Source organism: Bombus pascuorum, chromosome 2, assembly GCF_905332965.1.
Source record: "Bombus pascuorum chromosome 2, iyBomPasc1.1, whole genome shotgun sequence".
NCBI classification, from domain to species: Eukaryota; Metazoa; Arthropoda; class Insecta; order Hymenoptera; family Apidae; genus Bombus; species Bombus pascuorum.
In genome coordinates, this window is record NC_083489.1 from 3,087,416 (window position 1) to 3,111,643 (window position 24,228).

A 24,228-nucleotide genomic window follows, 5' to 3' on the forward strand; every position below is an offset into this window, starting at 1 on the left:
TATGGATATATATCTGTTGATTCTACGAAAGGATAGCGAGTTTCTGATATGCAATTTGTTTACTAATTCATATATTCCGGTAATATTCATGTATCGCCACTACAAATTGACCCAAGTGGTCATTTACGAGCAGCAGTGTACCGCGGGTAAAAGAGAACCTTCATGGAAAATGAGGAAATAATACACATTACTTACCTCGAAAGTTTCAAAGTCTGGCGAGAGATGCGTTCAGAATTTAAATAGCCAAGGCGATGAAATTCATTATGCAAATAAAAAGTCCACTTGTTTAAATTTCATGTGGAGATATTTCCTTTTATCTTTTCTTTTTTTCTTCTTTTTTACGTAGAACTTACATTCCTGGTGCGTTAGTGCTGTAAATCCAAACTCGGAAGTACATGCAAATGTAGGAAAGTTACACGCGCGCTTGCGTGATAAATCATTGTTAAAGTAGAGTATTTCCTTTTTTCTCCTCAGCCTCTATCCTTCTACATAAACAATCATAAATCATAGCCGTAAATGTAGTGACTAGTAAAAAGATGTCAGGTCATTACTTAAAAAGACACTTTGGCGATTTGTCATAATCGTTGAAAGACGGAGAGCCATTAATAACCGGTTGAAAATTTATTCATAAACCTCGCGTGTATGCTAACAGATGCTTAATCTTTATAACTAATTTCCAACGAGGGCGATAACGCGGCCGAATAAACAGGAAATTCGCGGGGAAATTCGGATATAACTATAAGCCGTAGAACTGAACGTTCGGTTCGAGTGTTTTCAATGGCGTCTATCGCGCGGACCGATGCCGAAAACAAGCTTCCGGACGTAACTATTGGGAAATATTCCTTGGAGGAAGGCGATAGTGGTGCCGTGAAAAATACAAGCAGCGTGCACTTCAATCGCGCGTTCAGCCAGTTCAAGAAAATTTATGACTTGTTCGAGCACGCCAATAGAGTTCTACAACGAGGCAGTATATCAAACAGTTTGATAGGGTACATCAGTCTCGACGAGCACGCTCATGAGAGCCACCACCACTGATTCTTGATCGAACTTGTAGACGACCTGTTCCGAACTCATAGCTTTCCGGTCAACTGTCTACCGGGAATAGATGGATCGTCGTCAAACCACCTACCACTCTGGAATATAAATTCTGATCGTTGCCTTACCGTAGACACGCTTAGACCTAATACAATTCGATCGAAGTTATTCGTTTTTTACTTTTTTTTATTTTCCTTTCGTGGCTCGTTCGTTCTTCAAACGATGTTTACGGGGACTTAGGATGAGAGAAATCGACGTGATATTACGATTTGACGTTACGATTCGTTTCTCGGATTTCTCACGAATATCTCTCGATATATCGTTGCTTGATTTCGTCTCTGTTCTCGACGTCAATTTACGTTACGTCTCGTGATACGTTTTACACCACTGTTCTTAATATAAAAAAGAATATAGATTTATTTCGGTTTTATTATAAAATTGTATGGTAATTGGCTTTCATATGGAATCACGTGAAAAATTAAAGCGATTAATATCGTATTGGGTTGTCCGAAAAGTGTCTTTCCTTTACAACCACGCATCTTTGTACAAACATGAAACCTAATCTGTCGAACGTTGTGATCTTTATTTTGGTAGAACAAAGTGTATCGTACGTAATTCGATAAAATAATATAAAACGGAAAATGTGCGTTCATTATTTTCTTATAAAACGAAAGAAACTTTTCGGACGACCTAATACATTGGTTACAGTCGTAAGTGCGTATTTCTTGTAAAAATTATTTAATCGACCGAAGAAGTTGTTCGAATAATTGCGAAGTATACGGTGTAGCAGTTTCTCTACTTTGAATACTTCGATATGTGTAAAAATCAGAATGTCGAGAATACTTTAAACTCAACGCCTTTCGCGGAATATTTTATTCAAAATTCATGACCCTTTTCGAATCCAGATTAAGTGGCAAACTGTGGAATGTGAAATTTGTCTGAGAACTGACAAGTTTCCCAACGTCATATAATTACAATATTTATTTCTTCGCGGAGAAGGTATCGATAGGAACAAACAAAAGAAAAGGAAAAAGAAAAGGATATATAAACAACACCTAGACGATAATTAGAAAAAGAGACCCAACGAATAACAAATATGCTATCATAAAACTCAATTTAAATTTCTAATTCGTCTTCTTTCATATCATTATCAGACACTGTAATATTACCCTGATAATATTCTTGCAAATATTTTTTGTACTAGATACAAATACAAGTACTCGCTATAACCTAATATAAAAATTTTACAAATCCTAAATATCTATATAGTGAAATATTTGCGACATTTGCAAATGATACGCCTCGCTTAATTTTACGGATAAAAATATTACACGTTCAAATTTTGTGCCATAATTTTCGCTACTCTTTCGGTTGATTCTATGATAGCAATTCTTCCGCAACCTAATTTTCATCTGAACCATAAGAATTTATCGCCACCAGGGTATTTGATTAAAAGCGAGTTTCGTAGGTGGCAAATGCGACGTGAAATGCGTTAACATGGAAGTCGGACTAATTCCTGGTGGCGGAACGTCGTTGAAGCGAGAAACGTCCAGCCAGAAGATTCAGGGACAATATAGAAAGAAACAGAAGGAACGTTATAGCAAGAATCGAATCGAGCACTTTTAACGGAGTCTCTACTCGTTCGAGTTCCCCTGTCCACTCGTAAATCTTTGAACAAAAGAGAGAAAAGACAGGATCTTCCGTCCGCTGGAACCATTGCCATTATTCGAAAGAGCTTTTAAGGCAACCTGCCGTTTACATGATTAAGAATGTTCCTGCTTGGTCGCCTCTTACTTAGCGAGGACTTTCTTCCCCAGCTTACGATGTTTAATCTCCTTTACCGAAAGATAATTCCTCGCGTGTTACGTTCGCCACTTTGACTTGCGTGCGCTTAACGCTCCGCGATGACCCGCTTTGCTTCAGTCAAGAGAAAACCACGCTTCTTGACCGAGAAATCTTTTCGTCCGATCTTTCTTCGTTTTTAAGAAGATCGAAGTTAAAGTCACGCTTAATACGAAGAATCCGCTTATTTTTAATTTAATTAGAATTAAATTCAGTATTTTAGAGGAACGAAATCATAGTGCAAAAATAAATTGATGTTTTCATAAATTCAAAGAAATGGAACCTAGAGATTTCTTTAATCCTCTAAATATTATAACGAGAAAGAGAGAGAGGGGAGAGAGAAGATTTGAATCTATTTTACATATTTGTGTATTATAGAATATATGAATATACCATGCAATATATACAACACTGTACATATTTTTTAACATTTTAAGTACATTCTGTGAATTTTTACATCTTTAAGTTCTTCACGAATATATAAATATCTACGATCTAGCGATTATATCTTGAAATTAGTCGATTACCAAATTATGTGTAAAGTTTCTATTTAACGTCGCAGAAATTGTTGAAATTGAAATAAGAATAGCAGAAGTTAATTACGATTTACCAAGATAGGAATACTGTTATACCACTATGAATTCAGGAGAATTATAAATGAACAATTACATCGTAAAGTCTTTCCTTTACTATCTTACTTAAACGCTTCTTAAGTGCTTCTATCGAGCACGTGATTCTGTTGGAACGTACGTCACGCGTGAATTGAAAGTTACGAAAAATTCGGCTAAAATTTGTATAGTCTACTCTTCGGTAATTCATCTTGTACACGTTATACATAATAGAAATCCAATCGGAAGACACCGTGTTAAGTCATCAATTTGTAAAACGTGCCTCTCGTACCTAAAAAGTTTCTTAATAACTTCGTGAACTATTCGCTGAAAAACGAAACGAAAGTTTTGCAAGTAGATGAAGTTTTGTTGTTTAAAGTTAACAGTAACAGTAGCTCTATATGCAAGCATTTCACGTAGCGTAATACACCGCAACTTGTTATTCCATAATATGCCAACATGACTGTGCTAGCCTGATAGTTTACGAAAGTTATGTCTCGACAAAATTACCAGCGACCCGTCCATATGGTAATTAGGGGCGAATTGGCAGTGATTTCAAGGAAAGTAAAGGAAAAGTTGAGCTGGAACTTTGCGTGCGTGAAGCCTGTTATCTAATTATTCGATAAAGCGTAAGTAGACTTATCACGATACGATATAGTGATTGAACGACGCCTTCGCGTGATAATTTGTCGAGCAACAAGAGAAGTTGAACGACTGGTTGCTGGTAGACGGACGAGGAATTGCTTGGTATTACCCTAAATTGCAGGGAAGTATAAATGCCCGCTCGTAAACGCGACGAAGTCGAGATTAAGCAATATATTGTGCGTGATTGAAGTCGCCTGCATGTTGGAGAATGTGAAACTCGAAAGTTCGAGATTGATCAATTTGCGTACGAAGCGCTGATTCTCTCGGAGAATGGCGATGCAGCAGGGATAGGTTGCATATTAGTTTTCAAATTAAATATTCGCTATTGAAACGGAATTATATATAGAAGTAATAGCTTCTTCGTTTCAGGATCAATGAATGTTACGATAGAATATTTGTAAGAGAGTCAATAATTTAAAAAAGATACGATAAAAATTCTAGAAAATATTTCGTTGAGAAATATTTACGTTTTTCTAATATACTTTTCATAGAGAACTGTGTTGTTTATGAAAGAGTACAAAGATTTGGAATTTTTACCGGTAATTACAGAATGAACGGTATTGGAGAATCTTCTATATATGAATCCTGATCTGAACATTAATTAAGACCTGTTTACACTGACATTCAAGTAATCAAACTTTACTGGAAAGGAAGTATGATTATATGTCCACGTCATTCATCTAGAATGTGCAATAACATACTCTGTAATACTCAACTTTATAAATAGTCAAACAGAGTTACACGTATAATTGAACAATTTCGTTACATCAAGTCTCGTAAATCGAAAAGTTTCGCATATTGTAAATGTAAATGAAATTCTTGCGTTCCACTCGCTTTGCAATTCCATCTAATAAGATCTGCCTTTCGCAAACAAAATCTCGTTCATCTTCTTTCTAAACATTTCCCCGATCCTATCAAATAAATCGAAACAGTGGAGAGACTGCGACGAAACCGTTCATTAAATCGTTTAATTGAATTATAACGAAGGAAAAAGCTTGTGGCAAACGAAAGGACAAGCCAGTGTCAGTTGATTTTCGAAGAAACGGATCAGCGGCTCGGATCTTCCTTTTCTTCTTCTTCTTCTTCCTCTTCTTCGCCAGTTTTCTTCGAAGGAAAAAGCTTTCGAAAATTATTCAGCCGTTCGTCTTCGAGTTTCTCCTGGTGGCTTTCGAGGGTGGCGAGGATCACTCGGTATTAACATAAAGTAGATTCAATATCTGCGGGCAAGAACTTAATTTAAATCCTTGGAACGTCTTAAGGGATACAATATCGGATCCAACGGGCGACAAGACGTCTCGCGGATAGTCTTCGTGCGGTCGCCAGTCAGTAGACTTCTCGAACGATATTGAGCACGGATTTAAATCGAGTTTGCTCGTTAGGTCATTGTCCTCGGATTGGATTTGTCATGGAACCGACTCGCTGATTAGCCAGGGTGTCGGGCAAAAGAGATTGCGCCGTTAACCTTATGAATCTCTGGCTCTCTCTGGTGTCCTTCGACTCCCCTGACGAATCGATTATCGCAAACGCGATAGACATAGAATTGTGTGACGTGCTGAACGCGCGGTAGTTTATTCCCTTGACACTCGTTAAACGAAGTGGAGAAATGTTCGGAGAATTTTTAAGTCGTTTAGGATATTTACGATGAAATTATACATGGTGAATGCGTTTAACTACCTTGAAAAATATGTACTGTTATGTTTGGACACACGGGAAAAGGAAAATGTTTCAGAGGAATGTTGTATATATTTGTGGGAAATTTATTGATGCAGAAATGTATGGAAATATTTGTTACGGTATCCGATGTACAGAAACAAACATGTAGTATTATGTTCTGTATCTTTGTACAAGCTCGAAAATGTCACAAGTTTTTCGAATGTATAGGAAAGTCATAATTATATTTTAAAATAGAGATCTATATTTTATATCGGATATTTTTGTAATTAATATCGAAACGTTTCGCCGTAGTTTGGGTTACTTATTTTTTGGTCGTATATACAGGATGTTTCACTCTGCTTTCTATAGACTACATATAGCAAAACGTGGTTTTCTATAAAAGAGAATAAAACGAAAATAATAGCGCTGTATCTGAACGGGCGTTCTAAATACTTCAGAGTAGCACTTATACCGAAATTTGTAAATATTCCATAAATCAAGGGACTGTGGAATTCTGTAATACCTTACAAAACATAATACCTGAGAAAACATATCTGTAATCTCTTCGTTCAAATTTCCGCAGCTCTAGTCATGTACGTGTACCTATATCCAGATGCGCACAACATCCTGACTTCCGATCCTCTCGCAAAAGCTATCGATCAGCTGCAACTCTGTATCCTGTCGCGCTCTACTTTGTCAAAAATCTACTCTAGTAAATTAAATACAAACATCTGCTTTTTACTATATTCCAATTCTAAAACTAGTACTATATATATATTCTAAAGTACTAGAACTATATATAGAATATAGTACTACCAGTACTATATTCTAAAAAAATTATGAGAACATCGTTTAACAGTTACGCGAGTTTCATCGTAAAATATATGGCGAAAAATTTCTTTAACCGATAGATATCAGTTACGTAAATTTGACCAAAGTACCATCCGCTTTTTTTTTTTTTTTTTTTTCAGAATGTGGTAGCTTTGTAACATTTAGCGAGGTCCGAGATACGGAATTCGGCGCACGAAACACAGCGAATCAAAAGCCTGACGTATTGCCCGGCGAGACGAACGAATTTCGCTGCATGAAACGACCACTAATTTCCACTATCGCGTCGAATATTAAACCACTTCCCTGGAACTGTTTCTATTCGACGCAACGTATTGCGTTTTATTTAAACATTCCGCGTAATTTCTACGTACCGTTGAAATCCCAGGGAAATTTTCCACCGGGTTGAACACTATTTGGACACTATATTCACCGCTCGTGCTCGTACTTTCATGTTTAACGAGAAATCCTGTGTATACTCGTTTGCGAACACGCTTCGCGTGCTCGCGAACACACCGCCATAAACTCCATATCGACGCGATCGACGCCTGTGCGGACACCATAATAAAAGATAACGAATAAAGTTAATGGAAAACGCTGAAGCGAATCGTAGTAACCGAAACATAACGACACTGTCGATCGGTTCGGCGTCGTTCAGCTTGTAACGACTATTATTCGAAATTTCCTCCATTTCGCTCTCTCCAGCACCGATAATTTCAAGCTTCGCCGATCAAACCTTCAGCCGTGGCCTCCCTTTTCCTTCAACGACGTCGATTCAGCTGAATCCCCATCGGTTCCTAGATTACTTAAACGTTACGTGTTTTGTATCGAAAGTCACGCTGTCTCTTTGTAATCGCTAGCTGAAGCGTTTGCTAACTTGTGGCACGAATACCACATCGGTGCAGACCTTCGTATTCGAAATCCTCGTTGTTAAGCACATCGTCGATTTATCGTCGGTTCACCATTTTTCTCTCAGATGCTTCGACTTAATTTAGTTATGCAATTAGATCGAATTTAATTTCGAATTAGGTAAATTTCTTTGAAATAGACGCGTGCACGTGACTCCGATTAAGAACAGAGAGAATAGCGGAGAATACAGTGCTCCGCTATTCCGTTTCTCTGAATGTTTCATCGACAGAGGCTATTAAATATGTAAATACTATATAAATGAAAAGTTTGGAATTATTAAACGAATATAAATTCGGAGAATTTAGTGAAACTTGAGTAAAGTTTTCGATCAGAGATCTGTCTATCGAAGTAAAGAAAATTAGCATTTTTATTCGTAGCATTAACTTCAAACCTAAAATCTTCTAATAATAACATTGACAGGAAGCTGTGTATAGATACAATTAGAAGAATGATTGCGAATTTTCTAGTGGTAATGCTTTCATGACGTGAACGTGAAACGTATATCCAAATTGATTCAGACAGACCCGCATTTTCATGGGATGCTTTTCAAAATAATATCGTTTTCCCTTCATTTCTGATTTCAATTAAATATATCGATCCCATCATTTATGACCAAACAACGGTCATCATCATCCGTCAGGAATTACCATCTCAAAGAATATTAAACAACATAAATACTATTAAATAAAGTCATGTAACGAAATTATTCGCTCGTCGTTGTTTCGAAGGATGACAGACGTATTTACATGGAACAAGCGTTACTTCCAATTGCAATATAAATAAAAATCAATGAAAAATTTACAATATCAACAGAAATCTTATAACATAAACGTGACTGACTTAAAATTTTTATGTCAAGTACCACGATATACGTTACCGCTATTGCTTCATTGACATTATGCTTCTTGCGACGATCGCTGATTGTCCAACATCGTTAAACACTTCTCAACGTCGAAAATCGACATTGATCGTCGACGTTGCGGCGTGCTAGAAAGGTTTCAAGGCACAAAAAGCTAATACAAAGAGAGGAGCAAACGAACCTCGACGCTAACGAAATCAAGAGACGAGCGAGAAAGAAAGGGACACGCTAGGGGTTCGTCGAATTTTACGAATTCCTGGTGGATAGGGAAGGTCGGTTGATTCGGTCGGAACGGTCTAGGACAAAGCAACGACCAAGGACGATTTGTAAGAACGCGACTAAAGAACGCGGACAAAAAGGGGAGCTAAAATAAATTACAGGGCGAACAAACGATTAAGCACGTGTACGAGGGGAAGAAGAGATGGAAAGTAAAGAAAGAACAGAGACAGGATCAAACTTGTAAATGTTCGTCGAAGAAAAACCTCGAAACTGACAATGTGTCTGACTCTCTGAACGAGAAATTCTGAATATACTGGAATACTTGGAACTGGTAACAAATGAGCGAAAAAATTGGTCGTTCGACGTCGGTGGATAGGAGAGGAACGACGTTTGAAAACGAAGCGAGTACGAGGAAGAGAAGGACAGACAGAGACTGGGGGATGCAAGAAGCGTAAAAGCGGCGGTTCCAGGCGAATACCGATGTCGGCGAGAGGTGCAACGCCGAAAAACGAGGTTCGCGGCCGAAAGAAAAATATGAAGGACGCGCGAAGAGGAAAAGGAGAAAAGGAATGACACGCGGCTGGAAAATTGGGAAGCGTGGAAGGAAGAAGGTTGAAGAAGGTTGAAAGAACAGGGTGGCTCGACAGGGGAGAGAAGGGGAATCGATGTGAGTGTGAGTGCATGGTGGGGAGGTTGGGCACCAATCAATAGACGCGCGGCGGCGCCCCACCTGTCAACGCTCCCTGAGATAAACACGGCCACCCAGATTGGTATTTAAAGGTGCTATTGTACTCGATACACATACTTTTCACCTATTAGTTTCTAGAAATTTTCAGCGAACGGCCATCTATAAACTCGTGAATCTGTCAATTTTTATTTCGAATATACAGGGTTGGTCGTTATTAAGGGGGTTGATCGTTGGCTCGATTGCCTTATCTTGAATTCGCCTGTGTTTGATTTAGGATAAGTCGAAGGTGAATATGATGTGGGAAATGTTATTATACGAGGGATGAATAGAAGAGGAGTTGAAGAGGTTACTTTAGGGTATGGTTACTTTAAGGAGGATTGAAAGGGTAAAGTTGGAGAGGGTGAACTCGGGCTTAAGTTAAGCGCACTGGAAACCTTCGATCTTAACCTATGTGATTCGAATTTTTAATTCTTTGTATTTTTATGCTTGCAGCTTGCAATTCTGATTTGAACTGTTTTTACGACAACGTACACTTCTTCTAAAATATCTCACAATATCTCTTACTTTTAATAGAACATTAATTTTTTACGTAGACTGTGAACTTTGAATTATATGGATTTTTCAATAAACTTGTTAATACATTAACTAGATTCTTTGTCATACAAAGTTTCATGCTCAAACATGTTTCTTTATACGTTTTAACGATCACTTCAAATTCTCAATTTTTGAAGCTTATATATAATAATAACGAGCCTAAAATTTTTGAGTGGCTGTGTGTATGGAAGAGAAAATCAATTTTTACGGTTATTCGAGATACTAATATTTATCATATTTTCTTCTATTGTTCTTGGATTTCATGAGAAAAATTGGCAAATCCGATATGTTATCGCGTATCAATCATACACGAACGAATTTAGAATGAAAACCAATAAAGGTTTTGATTTCATTTTCAATATTAAAGTGTAATCCATTCCAAGTCTCCTGTAACCAGTGGATGCATGTAACGTAATTTTTGATATTCGTAACAGTCTAAAAAACAAACGATGAAAAATATTTGATGAACTCTGTTTACTATTATTTGGCGACAGTGATCGAACAAAAGTTGTCACAGCTTCTCACATTGACAAGATCTGAAACACATCAATGGTTGATTGCCTGTCGCAACTTTATGGTCGCAGTTCATCAAACTTTTGGCAATTACACTATTAGAATCTTGTTTCACGAACAAGCAACAACGTCTTAGATATTAAACAATGTTTACGCCTCTGCTTGTATAAATTTCATCGTTCGCATACATGTGTGTTACTATCTACTTGCAAAACTTTCTACTTTCTAACTTTGTAATCTATCACTTTTTTTTCACTGATCTTTCAGTAATCTTTAACCATAAATAAATAGTTATTAGCTATTTTATATCGTATTACAAACAATGAATCTGTTGATGGGGTATGGGAGTCATAATATATATGTCGGATCATCTTTGGAAAACGGGGCGTGTGATGAGTCTTGCTACGAGTTGTCCATAGTTGACTTATACCAGATGATGTTTGTTTATGGGAATGTATTACAAAAGTTAACAAGTGATATCGATAATCGAGTGATTGAGATGTCTATGACGATGAATTTAGGTTCTATAACGAATACACGGTCAACGAGATGACGATTGCGATTAGGACCTCGATGAAAGCTTCACTGGGCTAGTCGAACTTATCGGATTCCACCTCGGTCCAAGTGGAACTGCCCTTATATACTCCTCTCTGTATTCCTCGGATCAATCCCTGTTTTTAAGGAGAGTTATTTAATTACTTTATACCTTTGTTAGGTACACGTCCCTCCCGTGACCGTGGCTACGTTCAGTGACCCGTTATGTCACTTCGAGTCCAAGCCCACTGTCACAAATCTCGGACAATCATAATTGACTTAACTCATAAACAGCTATTTCTCATAGCTCATAAGTCATAAACATAACTCATAAACAGTTATTTCTCTAATTTTCTAGAAAACCTAATTTTAACAAAATTGCAAGAATGTACAATACATATAAATGATAGAGATGCATTCGCGTTATCTTTCGATCGGCTACGTTTAGTAACCTCCGGCTGAATAATAATCTCGTTTCTTCTGATATGGTTTTACAAAGTTGCCCGAAGCGGCGTATCTGAAAAGGCAGAAACAGCGGTGCTCCGATAAGAGAACAGAGAGAAGCGTGTCGCGTTGATATCGCAAGTAGAAAAGACGGACGAGCAAGCAAGAAGTTCTTTCATTCTGTTCGCCTGCGTACCTTTGCACAAAGAAAGTAAGGAACGCTTTCTTCGCAACCTTGTTCTTACGATTTCCACAGTGCCACGAAATATTCAAGTTCTTTCGCCGCTAGGAACAAAAACAAGGCGGAGATTGTTGCGAACACCTGTTGAAAGTATAATCGACCTTGTTTCTATGTTCATTTGGAACAATTCGCTACGCTAGATTTTAGAAAAATCGATATGTTGTTGCTTTTTTCGTGTCATTTCGCTTGACTGCTCAATTAGAACATCACATAATACTTGTTTAGTTCGAGAACAGGAGTTCCAGTAACCTTCGATGTACCAGACTGAAAATAACGTTTCTGCAAGAGTTGAAAAGCTTGACGCTGATTGCTGCGATAATTAGTTCAGAAAATTTGAAGATGATTTCTTTTAAGAAATCTTGAAAAATAAGAGCAGAATTCTGGAAGAAATTATTACATTTCTACTTGAACATTTTTATCTCTATTTAACGTTAATATCGTATTTAATACATGTGAAATATGAAATATTAGAAAAAAAAAAGAAATGCTTTACTTCCATATAAAGACCAAACCATCCATGTAGGATGAAATGCATCAGTCATTTATAAGTTTAGTTTCCAGGAGGGGAAATCAGATAGCATAAGATATGAAGTAGAGATAGCTCACTGAATGTTCGAATATGCCAATTTATCATAAAGCCATAAACTACCAAAATCATAGCTACCTTGACCTTCTCAAACTTCAGACACATGTATATCTAGGTTCAAACATCTCGACGTCCGCTTCTCTCCTAAAATCTATCGATCAGATACATCTGTATACCACGTGGATTCTCGTCTCGTCAAGAAGCATCCGCTATACCAAATACTGTCTTGTAAAGAAGTATCGAAGCATCGTCTAACATTTATGAAAATTTCGTCACGATATATGAAAAGTAAACGGAAAAATTAATCTTCGAACAAACGTATACGTAAAACAGCATTTTTATTAAATATATCAAAGTATTCTGAAAATTTGAAAATTCTGATAATACACAATGTCTTATATCGTAATAGAAATGAGATTCGAGTAATTCAAGCTCTTAGTTTACAATGGACCAGGTACGCTGTCACAAGCATCAAGATACCTGTTTTTTGCATTCATTGGAAGAATCAAATAAATTTTATCTTAATTGCTACCTTGTATATAACTAAATAATAATTAGAAAATTATTTATCATGATAAAATAAATAGCGAAATATAAAAGCATTCGATTAAACGTCAGTAAGTGCTCTACTACGTATGCTACGTAGCTCCTTAACTTTTGCGCTACTATTGTAAATAGAAATTTCAAACGAAATAAATAAAGATATTTGTAAGGTATAGAAGAAAGAAATAGAATTTTCAAATATTCGGTGCTTCGAGTATTCCCTCGGCGTAGAACAGCATTTGTTGGCTGATTTAATGGAGCTTGTGAGATTCGTTTCACGGTGATACGCGATTCTTTAAGGATTCGCCGGATTTGCAACGACAAGAAGAAATTGCGTAAAGTAGAAATAGCGTTGGTAGCGGAGGCGCGCCGCGGCGCGAAAGAAACGCGAGAAAGGCGAAATAAGAAAAATCCGTGAAACGATATTACGTAAGGTTACGGCGTGCACGATGGCGTAGGGAAAGAGCATGCGAGAAGTTCTCTCATTTCGCGATGGAGAGGAGAAGCACTCGGAAAAAAGTCAAATTCAGCGTGGCGACTTTGAAAGTCGTAAAGAAAATCATTCCAATGTAACGTCTCGTTGCTTATGTTTGTTCACCAAGCTGGGAAAAACACGCACGCCGCGTTTCTTTGGTTTGGCAAAATTTTTCCAAACTCTTTTCCTCTGTCTAAAAGTTGGAAAGAATATTCTGCCGGGCTATATGCAGCCGCCTTTGATGAACATAACGTTCGTTTAACCGTACACGGTATCGAAAAAATAAGAGAGCAGAAAAAATACTAGAGGAACGAGCACCGAACTTGTTTAACTTTTGTTTACCGAAAAATCAATGCCTGTCGTGACAAATCGCTTGGAAGCTCGATGTTTGCCAACTGAAACGACCGGATATCATCGACCCACGATAATCGGGACGCTATGCTCGTTGAGAAATCTGCATTTTTTATCTTTTAAGCAAACTATAGCGTTTTAAATTGATCGAAGAAATTCGAAAATAAAGATAGACGAGAGAGTTGGGTAATATAGGATTCCTTCAGTCGGCAGGATATTTGAGCCAAATTAGAAGTAGTTCGGTTGCGAACAATTTTTGTGCGATTTACATTTGAAAATAAACTATTCGGCTTGTTATTAGTGGCGTGATATAAAGAGTGAAATATATCGAGTATATACGTCGACAGCGTGACAGCCATAATTTTTTACGAGCGTATATCTTCTACTCATCGGAAAGTAAAAAGTTGATGCGATTAATGTTAGCATTCTCAATTACAATTATCATGATTCAGTAGCGTGTGTATATTACTTTATTTTTTTTTTTTATTTTATTAATTCTGGCATACTTTCTCGTTGACTCAAATAACGCTACACATACAGGGTTATTCGTATCATTTTCACGCTTTTCATATTATTTACTTCCTAAACTTAAGATCAGTGGCGTCTCATAACATACAACAAGTTTGATTCTTCCGTGGAAAGTTCAAGACTGAATTTTAAAATATCGAAGCTTGGATCACTCAAATAAATTTACTTCACCATGCCCCTACATAAGTGAAGTCATTAAACTTATCCATTATTTTATTAAGAGAAATTGTAATTGGTGATTGAAGGGAATATCGATTGTATAGATAGTTTAGGATAAACCGTTGGACAGGCGGTAGCATTAATATCGGTACGTATTACCGACTATTAACGGCGAATGGATCGACGTAATTACACGAGGGTCGTGGACCGGCAGTGGCTGAACAGACGTTGGCTCCTACCACTGTACCATATGTTAGCCACTAGCAAACGAAATTCTATGCTATCATATATCCGATACAGGTTACCACTGTCGGATTATTATACCGTATTTCATTAATAAACTGGATAATCGAATTTTCTGTGAACCTAAAAGATGATACTACACTTTTTCTAAACATTTTCATTTTATTCATAGACGCGAAGTTAAGGGTAGTTTTTTAGTGGAATATCTTGTTACATTACCTTTTACTAAATATAAATTTATTTATAACGTCATTTGAATATTAATAACGATTCTTATAAGAAAATTAACGATGATAATTAATCGTATAGATTTTGGTTTTGTTAGCAGGATTTAATAGAAATCTTTCTTCGATAAACGAATAAAAAATATGCATTGGAAATCCTACAATTCTTCGTTATATCGGTCCTTTCCCCTATAAATTCTCAGTTCAGCTTATCAAACACGTATGTATTGGTTAATCTATAAAAATTCTCGATCTGTTGAAATATTTGGTTGAAATATTAGTTTCTTTTGTTTTATAAGGAAATAATAGACGCACAATGTTTTTTGTTTTATATTAGTTTATTGAATTATGCACGAACATAATAATAATAGTAATATAACGAAGTGGATCATACATAATTCAATAAAATAATATAAAACAGCAACTGTTCATTTATTATCACCTTATGAAACGAAAGAAACTTTTCGGACGAGCTAATAATACTTAGAACGCGATATAATTCTAAATGACAAATCATTAAGAGACAACATATAGAGAAATTTTATTTACAAATTTTATTACAATTTTATTACAATGCACCACATTTGATGTTGCGATGTGTATATATGATATGAATGTTATATTTGTAAGGTTATTCGGTGTATGTGGAATTAAAGAAACGCGTGGGTAAATTGTAAGGTATTGTAAGTATATATATTGTGAATATTAAAGTATAAAGTATAGAATACAATGTAAGCTGGTCCAGATCCTCACGCTAGCAATGTTACCCTGAGACTAAAAGAACCGCCGAAACCAACATCGCACGTGTACCGCTTATGGTCTGTCATCGACGCATTCTTTTGTCTACGCGCTATCGATGACCTCAGTGCTTGAGAAAACCGAAGACCAGATGTAGAGTTTTCTTAGAAGTGGCGATCACTTCAACAATATTCTTAAGAAAATTGTTTTGTACTTTATTAAATGGTTACAGAGCAACATCAAGTGCGTGCATAGAACCTTCTACAAATTTGATATATTTACATTAATTGTGTCGTTAGTTGATAAAGTAACTAAAGTAATCGATATATGTGTTTTCTGATTGCAGGTGCAATCTTCGAGCAAGGCACCGACGAAGTTCAGTCAGCCTTCAAATTTGCGATGTTCAACCATAACCAGAATACCACGACTCGGAAGTTTGAGTTGCAAGCTTTCGTAGACGTAATTAATACCGCAGATGCTTACAAACTGTCTCGCCTTAGTAAGTATGAACTTCATATATCGGTCAAATTGATGGATAATGTTCGTCGATAATTTCGTATTTAAAAGTCAAACCGATCCAAGGCTTCTTTTTTATCTATCAACAACCATATTCGTATATTCTTCGTATAAAAATCAATTATTTTTAACAAAAAGAAACAATTAGAAAATTATAGTCTGCTGAAATATGTTTATCAACGATGTTGCATTTATTTGTGCACAAAAATCGAAAGCTACTGTACCTTTCTACTATAAAGAATCCACATCACAGAGAAGAAAATGAGACTTTTAACCATAAATAAGTTAGTAGTGGCTTTAAAGTACAGAATTATGCACGTTTGTTCGAACATTAAATATATAATAATTCGTGCCTTGCTAGAAAAATTCTACCATCATTGACATATATCTCTAATAGGAAACTTGGTTTCTAAACTTTATAATTCGATTGATAGTTAAAGAACGGGAAGTAACAGAAACTTATATACGATGACCAAACTAGAATTATGTTGCTGCGAATCGCGTAACTTCTCTTTCCTTTTCAAACAAGAATTATTATCTAACTTCTTTAGAAACTGCCTTTGAGTTCGGAGAAAGACTGTTCGATAGATCTTAATAACACAATTTCCAAGAAAATCGCAGTAAAACACCAAAAACTCGTACGTTTTACTGGCAAACATTTATTTGGCTATAACAGGCCGAGTATCGAAAAGTAGAGCACGTTGTGGAATATCAGGAATCGATGTCATTTTGTTCGCGATATCTCTGGCGTATCAGAAATGTCGAATGATCAACACAATACTCAGACTCGTACGTGCCGGAAACGCGGCATCACGCTTGCTATTGAATTCGGCGCTGGTGGAAATCGTTGGTAGTGTGTGGTCCACGAAGTAACGTTTCGATGTCACGGCGGAGATACTAATCTCGTTCCTTCATCGAGACATCCCTATTTCTCGTCTTTGGAAGTCATGCACGTACGACACGGGGTTACATGTCCTTTCTTATCGCGTCGATCGTGAACAGGAAGCTTCCACGTGGATATTACATCCCCGATGCTTTTGATAACACGCATCGATACGCCACACAACAGATTGGCGCGTGAGGCGAAAGATATTCCGTATAGCGTTGTATCATTTTTTAAAGTATTTAATTACAGTTTTCGAATATTCTACAACTTTTATATAAAGTAATTACTTTTAATTAGATGGATGGAGTTTCATTAATTGATCGAATGTTAAAAGGAAACCGTAAATAATTTGATTAACTGGTAGAGCAAATCGCTTTGCAATTACTTTTCGAATATGACTTTTGCGAAATTAACAAATTGATTGCTTTTAAGGAGAATGAATTTTCAGGGATATAGTAATTATATTTTTCAGTGTAAAAAATCAATTTCTTTTTTCCTAGTTTATTCTCACGCACGATTGCCAACCAGAAATTTGTTCAATGGTTTAAATAGTCCATTGATCACTTTATTAACGCGTAATTGCTATATGTATACGATATTGCAGACATGAATTCGCAATCGGATAAGGATTCGTTACAGAAATTTTCTATATCGAAAAACCAAATCAATGTCAATCTCACCTATGGCTTCATTAATTAACCGATTAATTATTTTTAATTATATCGCATAACTATCTTCATAATTTCATTTGAGTTATTTATATTTTCTGTTAATTAACTCGTAGTAATTTGATAAATTCAGTCATTAAAAGCAATAGGCAGTCTAAAATCGATAGAAGAGATTGAAACTAACTAGCAATCATCTTTCGGCTATGATAAAATGGTAGGGGCAGCCGATATCCAAGCTGAGCGTCCTAGTGCGAAATTGATTTGGAGCGTGGCGACGCCGTCGTCCCCGCCGATTCTACACAGACTCATTGTTCACTTTGTCCTGGAACGTGTAGATTTGAAACGCGAACGAGCTGGCCGGCCATCCGCAGGATCGTTTGATGCTCTCTAACCCGGGGGTGTCGGCCAATCGAGCCGCGTTGGAATTGCCTTTGAAGCTGATCGGCTTCGTTCTAAACCGTAAACGAATGGCCACCTGGGTACCAAAGATATCGGTGTCTTGTCATCGATGAAACCCTTATAAGTGTGTCCCTGTAACGGCAAAGGAACAGTAGCGTTCCAATTGTAACGTTAACGGCTTTTCATAATTCGCTTTCACCAAATTTCAATTACGTCCCTAATAGATCTGTTTGCAACGTATCGGTGTAACCATTACGGTACGCGTGTATGGTAGGTTGTAGCATATGAAATGTCCGTTTGAATGATTCAACCATTTCATCTAGATTATAATTAGTGATACATTGTTTATCTGCAGTATGGTTTACATAAACGTGCAATGTCGATTTATGCTGTATGTTTTATGAATTGTTTGTTTAAAATAGAGTTGACAGTTCTTTGGTATACTTTTTGCAATGAATTTACATTTCCTACTTTTCTTATGACTTTAATTAATCTCATTGTCAGTCATACTAAATTTGTAAAAATTTATTTGGAAAATAGTAAATGTATAAATGAAAAACAAGAGTAAGCTTGAGAAGGTTTATATATCTAAATCAAATTGCGAACATTGTATCTCATGGTAAAAGCGTGACAATTTTATCAGTGTTCATCTAATGCTTTGATCGATAAATTTTATACTTATACGTAGTACATTGTATATTTTAATGAAAAACAAAAACATATTCTTCTTTTAATTGAAGAAAATATTCCATATATAATTCCATACTTAATATCATATACTTACTTATTATCTCTCTCTTTCTACAGGGTGCGCCGTTAGAATTCGGACAGAATTCAATTTGTAGTTCCCACCATATTAGAATTCAGATGTTTGTGCTGATTGACTCTGAAGTTAGTTAAATATGTCAATAAGTCTTCTATAACCTCAAAATGACAGAACTCGTTAAGCAAAACCCGGAATACGATAGAAGAGCGGCGATTATAGAAAGTCTTCGCGCCGGGAGAACGCCGGTCGAAATTATAAAATTCTTTAGCTACCCAAGATCGACGGTAATTTAATTTTGTTGTGGGCAAAACCAAATTTCCAGCAAGTGTTCACGTTTTGAGCGTTGTCTCAAGTGAGGGCGACGTCATGCCTCCGCACTTCTTCCAAAAAGGCGAAAGAATCACAAAGGAGGTTTATTTGGAGGTCCTGAAGACAGTAATAAAGCCGTGGATGGAAATTACGGCTTCTGGAAGGCCGTATTTATTTCAACAAGATGGCGCACCTGCTCACACAAGTCATCTTGTTCAAAATTGGCTCTCTGACAATGTGGACATGTTTTGGTCGAAAGATTTCTGGCCTCCTAACAGTCCCGACCTAAACCCATTGGACTATTACGTGTGGGGCGTTATCGAGAGACAAACTAATAAATGCAGGCACCCCAACGTCAACTCCCTACGAGCTGCTATCGAGTCAGAATTCGCGACAATTAAACGCGACCAGTTGAAGTCAGCGTGCTCGCGCTTTAGAGCAAGAATAGAGCAGGTCATAGAGGCAGAGGGTGGTTACATAGAATAAAAGTTCTCAGCAAGGACCCTTTAAATGAGATATAACAACATTTTCATGTGTTTTTGTGTATTGACTTAAATAAACAACTTTCTGCACAAAACTTCTTTTGTCCGGATTCTAACGGCGCACCCTGTATATACACACACAAACATATATTGTTTAGTCAGGTGACAATCTGTTACCCTATGATGTTGCACAGACATAATATGGACCGTAATAAGATTTAAATTCGTACCATTCGAACAAAAGAAGAAAACATTTCATATAACGAACTTTATATATATATACATACATGTGTATAATAACAGATACATTTGTACTGCGTGGTGGATAGTTTTACTACCTTTCTCGAAAGTGTTTTAGTAATTTATTGTTTTAATCGCATAATACAGTGTAGCGAAAGATAAGTACGTAGTCGTATGGTTCTCTGAGGGTAGGTGGATATTAAAACGAAATAGTTTTATGTACTTCAGTTGCTGCTACTCTCGCGAGTTAAATTGCTTCCATTTTATTTCTAGCATCATAGAAACTGTTGGTACTCTAATATTATGCATATATGAATCGTGTAACTCGTATATCAAAAGCATACAGACAAGATTGCTTTGCATTATGATATATACGAGTATTAAAATACTGGAAACCTATGTATCTCATAAATTGTCATCGTAAGTGAAACCATTAATCGTTTTAGAAGCAAATGTCGTTCGATCTATTGGACAAAAATTTGTTGCGAATTACCAATAATAAAAACGCATATTTTCAAGACAATTTACTAAAGTACAAATCAATTTTAAACAAACGTATATTGCTTAGTCAGGTGACAATCTGTTACGTTATAATGTAGCACATACACAATATGGACCGTAATAAGATTTAGATTCATACCATTGGGACAAAAGAGGAAAACATTTCATATAACGAACTCTATTAGATCGATTCATCGAATAATAATTTACATTCTTCTTCTACTTTACCTTACGTTTATTTTTCTCAAATACGTTGTTCCTTCTTTATCCTACATATGCAAATTCCATCTCTCCCATCTCAGTTTCACGATCATCCTATTTTTCTTCACCCACTAACATTTCTGTCGAACTTGATGAAATATTCGAGGCACAGGGGCGGCATATCGGAACAGAGATTCGGTAATAGAATTCGTGGACAGTTAGCGGTGGCTTGGCCCCGAAGTAGCGAATATTTGGGCCAAGTCCAAGGGTCAGGCCGACCGTGCACCGCGTTACGGTACTTAGGAAAGCTCTGCTAATTGTATTAATGCTAGTTGGTTCGCCCGGATCAAGACCCCGTTGTTATAATCCCACGGTAAGCCATGTTGCTCTCCTGCCATATCTATCGTCGAGATGCGATCCATTTAAATGTTTGCATTCACTGAATCATCGCCCGAACGATTTCTTTGGGGTCGACCAACGCGAAATGCGTTTCTTCTTTTAAAAGTCTTGAAAGGATTGTTATATCTATTAAAAATCTAGAAAAAAATGAGATGATTAATAACAGATATTCTGTTATACTTGTATTACATTTACAAGCCAGTTAAAAATATTTTGCTTCATTGCGTAGCGTATTTGAATAGGACAAGTATGGATAATTTTATTAATAAACACACGCAGTTCAAAGTTTGTAATTTATACGAAATATTAGAAATTCATTCGCATTGAAACTAATAAAATCATCAAGGTATGACAGATATCATGTGTTTTTATTTTACAGTTACTTGAATCATTCCACTGATTTGGCATAATTTTTCCATTTTCCATTCTATCGTCAAAATCCGGGGTGAATTTTAGAGTTCATCTGGATATTCGTTAATTTGGATATTTTTAATTGTAAAGAACTGCAATAGGCAAATATTAATTACTAATCGGTAATAATATTTAAGGTAATACCTTTCATTCAAGGTAAACGCAGAGACTAATTTGCTTTAATCCTATGTGTTACACGTAAGGTAGTAGTTTGTAAATGAAGCAATTTTCCCAATTTTAATTACTTTTATTAAATCTCTCAGGTAATCGTTGAGAGTTGGTTCAATTTTGCGCGTTGCTGAATCTTATACGTCAGACATGTTCAAAGTTTGATTACTAAAGATTTCGCCACGAAAAATTTTAGATTAAAAGAGACGAACTTAAATGAAGATTTCATTTAGTTAACGTAACACGAGCTAGTAGCGTTCGATATTTTTCTTTCGAACGTTTCAACATTGCACGAAGATAGAAACGACTTGTCCTTTTTTTTATAATTCAAACGTCGTATTTTCTAATCGAAAACTTTACATTTTTGGAAACACCAGTTCTTTCTAAATGACCAGTATATCAACTGAATAAAACAAATATCTGTTTCTCATTGTTTTCATGTAATACCAGGGTGACATACATGTCGTCGTCGCGTTTCCTGGGGATTTGGATGTAATGTACTAAGAAAACAACAAACTTGTGTATTGTTCTAAATGGCTTTCGAAATACAATTCCATCGCAATTTCGAGAAATATAAACGATGAATGAACGACTGTACGAAACATTTCTACAAGTTAAAATTGCATATACAAATTATTACATCGTGTAGTTTTAAATGATTATAAATTACCATCTTTAATTACGTACTATCTATGCAGTACTTTTTACACGTTCACCAGAAATTCTCATCGAATCCTGTAAGCAATTTTAAAGAAGAAACCACACAGAGAAAATAGTCGGTACGTTTTATTACTTATAAACAGACTGCGAAAGTTTATGAAAATTTACAGCTTTACAAATATATCTAGAGAAATGAAATGAAAATCAAAACTTATCTCACCCTGTAAATATCATAACGAAAACTTTATTTTGGATATTTTGTATATTTCTGCACGCTGTATCCACTATATACATTTCCGCATCTCTAAATTTCTTGTAAATGCATAAACATCCGGAGTCAAGTTGTAATTAATTCTAAAGCCAGTTCGACTCGTACTTTTCCTCCGGTGAATACTACTTTATCTCTTTCGGTGGCGCACGTACGTTATAAAGCAAATTTCCCCGCGGCACGGCGGCATGGGAAAAAATTATGCTGAACGGAAGACAGCGGCTGGACATAAGTCCTCATTTCCGTTACTCGCGTCTCGTCCAACAAAACGTATTACGATAATGCGTTTTCCGTTATTGCGAGATCCCACGAACACTATTTCGTATTGTACAAATTCGTCTGAAGAATACCGATTTTCGTGAACGATTGAACGCGTTCGTATTGGATATTTAATATGGATAAATATTGTCGAAATGTGTGAATTCGCTTAATTATAAAAAAAAATTTCATTCGAAGCATAAACTAACCCATTGTTTCTTCATCCGCAACCTAATATCGTATAATAAATTAAAGTTTTCTCGATGAACGTAATTCTTTATTCCTCGAGTCGGTAATTTCGCATGTACTTGTTATTGGCTCAAGCGGTAATTAATTTGCAGAGATTTCCTTACTTTTATTGGAATTTGTTTAAAATTATATATCACGAAACTAATGCGGTAATTTTCAAAAATTGCGAAGGTACATTTAACGAAAGGCAGTTTACGAAGGCCACTGTTTCAAGGCTATTATCGTCAGCTAAACGAGAAACACATGAGATCAATTGCAACCGATTTTGCGACATGATTTGAGGAAATATCGTCGTTTCTATGAAATTGTCTCTGTTAAAATAATTTTCGATCGTAGATTTCCGTAGAATTCCAGCGAACGAAAGTAATTCCAGATATAAATACATTTGCTCGATGGTCATTGGTTCTTTATTTCGTAGACGCGATGGCGTTTTCAGTACATGACATTCTATGGAACTGTTGTGCGTATCTATCAGTTTCCTCAACTATCGCTGTATGTTATTATTTCAAAATAAAAAAAAAAAGTGTATCGATAACCGTACAAAGTTCTCTTTGTACGCCTGAATTTCCAGAAAATAGCATTTTCGTCCCTTTGTACGAGAAATCAATTGAAACGCATTCCCATTTTTCTGACAGGTGACAATGGCTTATCATTCTGCTCAAATTCAATGTAATACAAACGTGGAAGTTTCATTCTATCCGTAATCAATATTCTTTCGCGTTATTTTCTACAAAAGTTTGACATAATATATTACTATCAGTATCTTTTAATCAGTATCTTTTATCAGTTCCAACTCGCTGCGTGATGAAAATCTTGGTGGTCTTCGTAACTCCATTTAGGTAGAAATAATAAACTACCATTTATGTTCTATTTTCTATAACAAAATTATCAGTAACACGTTATATTGTCTGATAATTATGATTTACTGAACTTACATAAGGATACGTACCACTCGCGTAATGTACTGCGAAAGAAATAAAACGAAAAAGGGGCAATGTAACTTAGGAAACATACGCTTGCACGTCGGATCACCGCGCTACAACCAACATGGTTACTCTGACGTACGCGTGTCCGTCAACCGGGCTTGAAGGGTTAACCACCTCTGATTTATCTGCAGGAGTCGTGAATAAATGCAGGAAGGTTAAAATTATTTCATCAACAGAGTTTTAAAAACTATTAGATCTATTAGAATCTATCTATTTTTCCTTTTTGTCGTTCTAGTTTTCCCAAGCTCTAGTTTTCTAAGCTCCCAAAGATAATGTCATTACAAGCAGGTAACAGATATTAGTTGAAAAAATATTTCAAACTATAAAAACTATTTACATTCTCGTTCGAACATTAGAAGGTTATATACAACAAAATATACGTAACGAACATTATTGATAAAT

The 24,228-nt window shown here is 36.1% G+C and overlaps 1 protein-coding gene across 2 annotated transcripts in view; it reads left to right on the forward strand.

Moving 5' to 3' along the window:
• LOC132916216 (glutamate receptor 1-like) overlaps nucleotides 1–24,228 on the forward strand; it is a 359,612-nt gene that overhangs the window by 165,267 nt on the left and 170,117 nt on the right. For both annotated transcript variants that reach the window (XM_060976003.1, XM_060976002.1), the window contains exon 2: nucleotides 15,806–15,958. In XM_060976003.1, the coding sequence (XP_060831986.1) occupies nucleotides 15,806–15,958 (153 nt within the window). The remainder of the gene's footprint in view (nucleotides 1–15,805; nucleotides 15,959–24,228) is intronic.